This window comes from Bombina bombina, unplaced genomic scaffold (assembly GCF_027579735.1).
Source record: "Bombina bombina isolate aBomBom1 unplaced genomic scaffold, aBomBom1.pri scaffold_1449, whole genome shotgun sequence".
Lineage (NCBI taxonomy): Eukaryota > Metazoa > Chordata > Amphibia > Anura > Bombinatoridae > Bombina > Bombina bombina.
The window spans coordinates 43,311-53,396 of record NW_026511999.1 but is presented as its reverse complement, the minus strand read 5'-3'; the positions used below and the strand labels follow the sequence as shown (position 1 = coordinate 53,396).

At 36.4% G+C, this 10,086-nt stretch overlaps 1 protein-coding gene across 1 annotated transcript; it reads right to left on the bottom strand.

Annotated features, from left to right (window-relative positions):
* Positions 1–5,214: 5,214 nt before the first annotated feature.
* LOC128644086 (structural maintenance of chromosomes protein 5-like) lies at positions 5,215–9,615 on the bottom strand. Its single transcript, XM_053696803.1, has 2 exons — positions 9,380–9,615; positions 5,215–5,551 (listed from the first exon to the last, which is right to left on the bottom strand). Exons 1-2 carry the CDS (start codon positions 9,407–9,409, stop codon positions 5,282–5,284), a joined length of 300 nt encoding a protein of 99 aa, XP_053552778.1. The 5' UTR covers positions 9,410–9,615; the 3' UTR covers positions 5,215–5,281.
* Positions 9,616–10,086: the final 471 nt, after the last annotated feature.

Sequence of the window (10,086 nt, the reverse complement as noted above, 5' to 3'; positions counted from 1 at the left end):
GCAATTATAGCACAAATGGTTGTAAATGCTTCTCTGGGATCTCCTTTGTTCAGACCCCCCCCCAAACAGCTCTCTAACCCCCCCTTCTACCTTTTAGCGTACATGTTATGTACTTTCAGCTGTCTGCCAGTAGCCATTTTACTATATTTATTTGCTTTTATTTTTTTTATATACAGTAGATATATAAAATAAAATCTGTAGTGTATTTGCCCACCCTCATTCCCCTACCACTCTACCCTCTCCCAGTTTATTTTACTAATCTATTATCCCCCTCTCCCTCCTTCCAGCTTCCAACTTTTTCCGTAGTATAAGCATTCCCACCCGCTCCTGCCCCTCTCACACACCCTACCGCCTTCTTTCTCCTCCCTCCAATGATGGGCCACCCACCTGCCTCCCTCCTATTCTTCGCACGCCACCAACGATCGTCACCATCACTGGCCCTCTCTGCAACGGTTGCTTAGAAAATCTTAATGCACTATGCCTCAATATTGAGGCATTGCTGCAATCTGTGTCCCTTTCTGTATTGTGCAGCGGTGGTGCCAATCGGTGGCGTGGGAGGGTAAGGAGGGAGGCAGGTGGGAGCCCCATCGCTGGAGGGGCTGGAGAGGCCGGGACCACTGTGCTGCATAAAAAAAATATGTTAAGATAGGGATAGAGGGATAGTGATAGATGGGTAGAGATAAATGGATATAGGTATAAGGAGATAGGGATAGCGATAGAGGAATAGAGATAGAGGGATAGATGGACACAGCAATAGAGGGATAGAGGGATATATGGGTAGTGATAGAGATAGAGGGATTGTTGATAGATATAGACGGGAGCGGGTGGTATCTCTGCGCTGCAGAAAATTAGATGTTGAAAGTGGCAGGGAGGGTGAAGGAGGGAGGGGGGATAAGAGAGAGGAGATCTGAGTGGATGGGGGGGTCAGATGGTAGGCAAAGGTTCTTGGAGGGAGAGGTGGGTAAATAAGGGAGTGGTTAGTAAGTTGGACACATTTTTGACCGTCTACATGGACTTTAACACTTGTATTGCAATAAACAGATAGCAAATGTGGAACAAATTTGGTTATGTTTTCAAAAAGTAAATGTTATTTTAAAAAGAGTTAAAATCCTTTGAGCCACTTATTTATTTGTGGATATATACACGGCATGAACCCCATCATAGGACAGATATGTTATCAGCCTTGCCCAACGCTCTTTATGGAAAACAAATTGGTGATAACCTTGCTACTTCATATATTTTACCTTTTATGAATAATAAACTGTTATTTTAAAAGGGTTAAAATCCTTTTGGGTCACTCATTTCTGTGATGATAAATACACGGCATGAACTTCATCATAGAATAGACAAATATTTTCAGCATGGCCCAATGCTTTTTAAGGCAGACAATCTGGTGCCAACTTTGCCACTTCATACATTTTATCTTATCTTATAAATTAAAGGTATTAAAAAGGGTTAAAATCATTTGGGCCACTAATTTATGTGTGGATATATAGAGGGCATGAACCCCATTATAGAATAGACATGTTATCAACCTGGCCCAACGCTTTTTATAGCCAAAAAATTGCAGGCAACCTTGCCATTTCATATATTTTACCTTTTCTAAATAAGTAATTGGTATTTAAAAACTTTTAAAATCCTTTGGGACGCTCATGAATGTGTGCTTATATACATGGCATAAACCTCTCTATAGGATATACATCTTTTCAGCCTGTCACAATGCTTTTTATATCAAACAATCTGGTGCCAACCTTGCCACTTCATATATTTTACCTTTTCTGAATAAGTAACTGGTATTTTAAGTGTTAAAATCCTTTTGGTCACTTATTTCTGTGATGATATATACTCGGCATGAACATCTTCATAGAATATACATATTTTCAGCCGTGCCCAATGCTTATTATAGCAATTTTTTTGTGCCATCCTGGCCACTTCATATATTTTACCTTTTCTGAATAAGTAACTGGTATTTAAACTGGTATTTAAAAAGGGTTGAAATCCGATGAGTCACTCATTTCTGTGTGCATATATACAGGGCATGAACCACTTCATATTTTTAAAGGGACAGTCTACACCATAATTTTTATTGTTTTAAAAGATAGATAATCCCTTTATTACCCATTTCCCCAGTTTTTCATAACTAACACATTTATAATAATATACTTTTATATCTTGTATCTAAGCCTCTGCAAACTGCCCCTTTTTCAGTTCTTTTGACAGACTTGCAGTCTAGCCAATCAGTGCCTGCTCCCAGATAACTTCTCGTGCACGAGCACAGTGTTATCTATATGAAATACATGAACTAACACCCTCTAGTGGTGAAAAACTGTTTAAAAGCAATCTGAAAGAGGTGGGCTTCAAGGTCTAAGAAATTAGCATATGATTAAGCTTTCAACTAAGAATACCAAGAGAACAAAGCAAAATTGGTGATAAAAGTAAATTGGAAAATTGTTTAAAATTACATGCTCTATCTGAATCATGAAAGTTTATTTTGGCCTAGACTGTCCCTTTAAGTTCTAAGCCTGACCCAATGCTTTATATGGCAAACAAACTTGTGCCAACCTTGCCACTGAATATATTTTACCTTTTTTAAAAGTAACTTGTATTTAAAAAGGTTTAAAATTATTTGCGAACACTCATTTCTGTGTGGATATATGTTCTAAGCCTGAACCAACGCTTTATATGGCAAACAAACATGTGCCAAACTGGAGCTCCACTCAAGATAGGAAACATTTGACCTCCACTCAATATTTTTTTTTTTTTTTTAAATGGACTTTAACGTAACAATCAATAGACACAATAATTCAGAAAACTAAATATTTTGCTTTCCTGTTCTTAATGTTCATTCACAGTGGTTTATGCTGATTGTTATTAATAAGGTTAAATAAGCACATTCTTTACATTAACTTATGTTCTCTTAGGGCAAAAGTAATGATAATTGTAAGTTATAAATACATCATCTCCGTAAATCACACCTGGGTGCCATCAGGGGGTTACAGGGGTGACTCCTGTCAGGGGCCAAATGGGCCAGGGTGCCCCATGAGGCAAGAACAACTATTATTTTCTTTAAACAATTTTGGCAGCCACCAGAGGGTACTACAGCAGAGTGCTACTGAGTGTGGTCAATTTTATTAAAATGAGTAAAGCATTAGCATTTGAGAGGATTTTTGAGTGTGCACTAAACCACTATGCGTAGTGAGACAGACTTGGCACTTAAACGGATACTAAACACAATTTTTTTCATTCTAGATTCAGACAGAGCAAGCAATTTTAAGCAGCTTTTTAATTTACTTCTATTATCAAATTTTCTTCGTTCTCTTCCTATATTTATCTGAAAAAGAAGAAATAAAAGCGTTTGAGCCGGCCCATGTTAGTTTGAGAACCTGGGTTACGCTTGCTTATTGGATGGCTAAATGCAGGCACCTATTAGCAAGCTCTATCCAGGGTACTGAACAAAAAATAGTCATGCTCCAAAGCTTTCATTCCTAACTTTTCAAATAAAGATAGCAAGAGAACGAATAAAAAATTATAATAAGAATAAATTATAAAGCTGCCTAAAATTGCATGCTCTATCTGAATCATGAAAGAAAAAAATGTGGGTCCAGTAGCCCTATAAGTTTGTACAGTGTGTGTCTGAGTCAGATGGCAGAGCACTTTCATTTGCAGAGGAGGTAGGACTTACATAGTCATTTTTTTTTTATTTCTTTGTGGAATTTTGGATTGTAACTTCAGTGTGGTAGTAGTATGGTGGGGACAGGGGTCCATAAAAACACTTTTTTTTAGCAATCTGCAGCAGTGTATTTATGATTTTTACATATGCATAAAAAGTTAAACTTTCAAACTAAGATTTCTCAGTGTTTCAAATGATACAGGTTAACTTAACACTTTTCAGTTTACAATACAGCTGACTTAATTTTGAAATGCATACAAACGAGCCTAAATCATGCATTTAACCATATCTAATGGTATGAGACCTAGTGCCACGGCTTATGGTTCCACCAAGACCATATAGAGTACAGCATTTTCAAAATCCATAAGTACAGCTGACAGATGGGAACATGTTTACACCATAATTGAAGTGTTGCTCTTGTTTGGGGGACAAAACACAAACATATGTCAACCTTTTAAAAGTACTTTTCTTCATCTAACCATCTACCGATAACATTAATCTACAATTTTGAATTCATAGAGTTTATTTTTTGTTTGCACATTTGCAAATCTGATTGTTTAAAAAGTGATCTCTTAATTTCTGCAATTTTTTTATCATGCATGTCACACACTGTTTTGTTGTTGTTGTTTTTGTTGGTCTCTCTGTGAGAGTGGGTGTATATGTCTTTGTGCATTTTCTGTGTATGTCTGTGAGGGTGTGTGCGTATGTCGTTGTGCTTTTTCTATTTGTGTCCCTGTGAGGGTGTGTGTATGTATGTCTTTGTGTATTTCCTCTTGATGCCTCTGTGAGGGTGGATGTGTATGACTTTTTTTTTTATGTGGATGTCTCTTTGAGGGTGGGTGTGTGTATGTATGTATGTATGCGTTTTCTGTGGATGTCTCTCTGAGGGTGTGCGAGTATGTCTGTGTGTTTTCTTTGGTTGTCTCTGTGAGGGTGTGTGTATGTATGTGCAGTTTCTGTGGGTGTCTCTCTGAGAGTGTATGTCTCTGTTTTCTCTGGATGTCTCGGTGAGGGGGTGTGTGTGTCTCTATGTCTTTGTGTGTTTTATGTGTCTGTGTGTTGATGGGTATATTATGTTAGTGGGTGACTTGTAACCGACACATGAGGGCATTTTGAAACTCATATGATTGTCTGTAATACAGCAAACAACACCCACAACTTCCTTTAACATGTTTCTTAGATAGACATATATGGACATTTTATGTTACTCCTCTAACTGCATTTCCTGTAGCCTCATGATGCGAGACTGCTATATAACTGCTGTGTATACTTACAGTAAACGGAACTAGTGAGAAACACTCTCTGTGCTTGTGTGCTTTCTTGCTGTTTCCGGAGCTCTGGAGAATCGTGTTCAATCAAGGTCAGAAACCATTTGAACTTATAACCCTAACCTTATACTATGAAAGCAGAAGCAACAATAGGCTACTGCTATATATATATATATATATATATATATATATATATATATATACTGTTAACTATAATTATCTTGTACCTTCATACTTGTGGTAGTGTGTTATTAAAGCAATGACTCAGAAATGGTGTTAATTATCTTATTTTTTTATTATCAATAATTTAAACAGAAACACACCACCGCCCCTTGTCCATCAGTCATTTGTTGAACATGGCATTAACTTGGAGGCCCTGTTGGTCAAGACATGCCTGCAAAAACAACTCCATATCTTCTCTGTGCTGAAATACAAAGAGGAATGGCTCCCTTGCTTCTGGTTCTTCTCTTTGCATCACGTTATCTATGGGCTTCTGGCGGTCATCTTCATTCATTGACCCATAACTTCGCATGGTTATGCGCCCACAGAACAGTGCCTCATTCTTGACAACCCATTGTATAGCAATGTGTAGATCTTTAATGATTGCTGGCTCCTGTGTCAAGCACATGGGAGGAAACTTAGTCATAGTCAGAATCAAAACTGTTATTTTCATAATAAATAAAAAATCATTTAAGGGACACTCAAGTCAAAAACAGACTTTTATAAATCAGAAAGAACATGCAGTTTCCAATTTACTTCCATTATAAAATCTGCTTCGTTCTCTTATTATCCTTTGCTGAAGGAACAACATTGCACTACTGGCAGCAAGATGAACACATATAGGCCACCTTCCGGGCAGCGCTCAGGAGCTAGTGGAGGCGCTTCACTTCCAGCGATGACGTGGCGCTAGGTGACGTCACAAGCAAGGGAGCTTAGAGAAAACGAACGTTTTTAAATAAGCTCCCTTGTAGCTGACTGTAAAAATGTTTAAATTGTGTCTCTCTTTATTAGTGGAGGATTATTTTTATTTAAGCTGTTTACACAACACCGTTGTTCGAGAATGGTTTCCCCTGCCTCTCGGCAAACATTGGAACTCTGACCCACCTTCATTCAGCTGTTCTCAGCTCAGCCCCTGTAGCTTATCCTGCCCCATTCAGCTAATAATACTACAGGTGCTGAGCTGAGAGCAGCTGAATGGAGGTGGGTCAGAGTTCCGATGTTTGCCGAGAGGCAGGGGAAACCAGAGACACTGGGGAAACGATTCTCAGCATAACACCGGATAAGCATGACAGCAGCATTTAGTACAGGGCTTACTTAACCTATCTCCAATTTGCCCTGTACTAAATGCTGCTGTCAGACTTATCTGCCTCACCTGTCCCTCCTTTGCTGCTTATACAAACAAGGCAGCCTCCACAGCAAAACGTGTGTGGAGGCTGCCATGTTGCCAAGCGTCTGAGCTTGCTCTGAAAAGTGACAGCTTTTCCAGCACGATGGAAGCGCTGGGACTTATGTCATCAGAGCACTCAAAAACGCCAGGCATCTCACTTGCAAATGTGAGGAAAACGCTACAAGCGAGTCCCAGTTTGCTTGGAGCGCTGCCCGAACGGAGCCATAGTCATCCAATCGCAAAAGACAAATGTGTGCAGGCAAAAATCAGCAGCTAGCTCCCACTAGTGTTGAATATGTGCGTATTCTCTTTCAGCAAGGGATAACAAGAGAACAAAGCACATTTAAAAATAGATGTGAATTTATAAGTGTCTTAAAATGACAGGTTCTATCTGAATCATGCAAGTTACATTTTGAATTTACTATCCCTTTATCTCCTTAAGGACCGCAGCTGTAACAGATGAAAAAAAATTAAATAGTAAAAATAATAAAAATAAATAGTTATGTAGGGTTAGGGTTAGATCTAGGCTTAGTGGTAGATCTAGGGGGAGGGTTAGATCTAGGGGGAGGGTTAGATCTAGGGGGAGGGTTAGATCTAGGGGGAGGGTTAGATCTAGGGGGAGGGTTGGGGTTAAAAGCTCACTGAAGGAGAAAAAGGTTAAATCGGAAAAATTGAAAATTGGGTATTTCAAAACTCAGGACAAAATGAAGAAACTGTTTAGCCATGTTGTTTTCTCGGGGGTTGTAGATGCGTAACAGATTTTGTGGGTAAAAGTAAAAAAAAAAGTGTGGTTTTTAATATTTTTAATCATAATTTATAAAAAAGATTTAGTAAAAATTATATGATATGATGAAAAGAATGGTATCTGTAGAAAGTCAATCTTATGGCGAGAAAAACGGTATAGAATATGTGTGGGTACAGTAATGAGTATATAATATGTGTGGGTACAGTAATGAGTATATAATATGTGTGAGTACAGTAATGAGTATATAATATGTGTGGGTACAGTAAATGAGTATATAATATGTGTGGGTACAGTAATGAGTATATAATATGTGTGGGTACAGTAAATGAGTATATAATATGTGTGGGTACAGTAATGAGTATATAATATGTGTGGGTACAGTAAATGAGTATATAAACAGTATATAATATGTGTGGGTACAGTAATGAGTATATAATATATGTGGGTACAGTAATGAGTATATAATATGTGTGGGTACAGTAATGAGTATATAATATGTGTGAGTACAGTAATGAGTATATAATATGTGTGGGTACAGTAATGAGTATATAATATGTGTGAGTACAGTAATGAGTATATAATATGTGTGGGTACAGTAATGAGTATATAATATGTGTGAGTACAGTAATGAGTATATAATATGTGTGGGTACAGTAATGAGTATATAATATGTGTGAGTACAGTAATGAGTATATAATGTGTGTGAGTACAGTAATGAGTATATAATATGTGTGAGTACAGTAAATGAGTATATAATGTGTGTGGGTACAGTAATGAGTATATAATATGTGTGAGTACAGTAATGAGTATATAATATGTGTGAGTACAGTAAATGAGTATATAATGTGTGTGGGTACAGTAATGAGTATATAATATGTGTGAGTACAGTAATGAGTATATAATATGTGTGAGTACAGTAAATGAGTATATAATATGTGTGGGTACAGTAATGAGTATATAATATGTGTGACTACAGTAATGAGTATATAATATGTGTGAGTACAGTAAATGAGTATATAATATGTGTGGGTACAGTAATGAGTATATAATATGTGTGAGTACAGTAATGAGTATATAATATGTATGGGTACAGTAATGAGTATATAATATGTGTGAGTACAGTAATGAGTATATAATATGTGTGAGTACAATAATGAGTATATAATATGTGTGGGTACAGTAAATGAGTATATAATATGTGTGAGTACAGTAATGAGTATATAATATGTGTGGGTACAGTAATGAGTATATAATATGTATGGGTACAATAATGAGTATATAATATGTGTGAGTACAGTAATGAGTATATAATATGTGTGGGTACAGTAATGAGTATATAATATGTATGGGTACAATAATGAGTATATAATATGTGTGAGTACAGTAAATGAGTATATAATATGTGTGGGTACAGTAATGAGTATATAATATGTATGGGTACAATAATGAGTATATAATATGTGTGAGTACAGTAATGAGTATATAATATGTGTGGGTACAGTAATGAGTATATAATATGTGTGGGTACAGTAAATGAGTATATAATATGTGTGTGTACAGTAATGAGTATATAATATGTGTGGGTACAGTAAATGAGTATATAATATGTGTGGGTACAGTAATGAGTATATAATATGTGTGAGTACAGTAATGAGTATATAATATGTGTGGGTACAGTAATGAGTATATAATATGTGTGAGTATATAATATGTGTGAGTACAGTAATGAGTATATAATATCTGTGGGTACAGTAAATGAGTATATAATATGTGTGAGTACAGTAATGAGTATATAATATGTGTGGGTACAGTAATGAGTATATAATATGTGTGACTACAGTAATGAGTATATAATATGTGTGGGTACAGTAATGAGTATATAATATGTGTGAGTACAGTAATGAGTATATAATATGTGTGAGTACAGTAAATGAGTATATAATATGTGTGAGTACAGTAATGAGTATATAATATGTGTGGGTACAGTAATGAGTATATAATATGTGTGGGTACAGTAAATGAGTATATAATATGTGTGAGTACAGTAATGAGTATATAATATGTGTGGGTACAGTAATGAGTATATAATATGTGTGGGTACAGTAAATGAGTATATGTGTGAGTACAGTAATGAGTATATAATATGTGTGGGTACAGTAATGAGTATATAATATGTGTGGGTACAGTAAAGGAGTAAGAGGAAAAATACAGCTAAACACAAACACCGCAGCAATGTAAAAACAGCCTTGGTCGCTAACGCTAAAGGTCTCTACGGGGTTAAATACGGTAAAAAAAAGAAAGCAGCAAACCTTCTTCTTGTTTAAAGAGAACTTCCCCATGGAGGTTGTGGATGTCACATTTTTGTTGTGTAGAGTGGAGCTTTAAATAGTTCAGTATTGTTCATTTAAAACAGTAGATAATACATGAAAACTAAAGAATTACTCCTGTGATTTCCTGAGATGATCTATTTATAACTTAGAATAATCATTACATTTGCTCATACTTTGCCTAATATAGAACACAATAATAGAACGTTTTCTAAATGATTGTGCATAAAGTTTATTTTAAAAAAAAAACCGTTTTCTGAATGATTGTGCATATTGGTTGTTTGCTACATTAAAGTTTTATTTGAAAAAAAAAAAATTGCAGTGGAGGTCACATGTTTCCTGTCTAGAGTGGAGCTCCACTCTGCAGATAGACTACTTTGTTCACCGTTGATCTCTGAGACGGCAGCAGCTAGTTCCCATCTAGCTAAAGGACCCATTATGTCATAAGTCACATGAATGCTGCGGCCAACGGTAAAGCGGGTACTATGCTATCCTTTGTCCTTAAGTTAATTAGGAGCAAGCTGTTACAGTTTATTTAGGTTACTAAAAGCGCTTGTGTGTGGAAATAAGTATATAAGGTACCGCAGTGTGTGTGTAAAGAGGATCATCGGTAAAATCAGAGTGCGTTCTAAATTATTTTTTCTGCCATACCGCATTATTTTACTCGTGAAAAACGAGGCTGAAGTTGG

What these genes read in the sequence shown, in the direction of transcription:
- LOC128644086 (XM_053696803.1), bottom strand. Translation starts at nt 9,409, where the DNA reads ATGGGGAAGTTCTCTTTAAACAAGAAGAAG. An exon ending in TCTCTTTAAACAAGAAGAAG is followed by an intron (nt 5,552 to 9,379) that starts GTTTGCTGCTTT and finishes TGCTTGACACAG; the next exon opens with GAGCCAGCAATCATTAAAGA.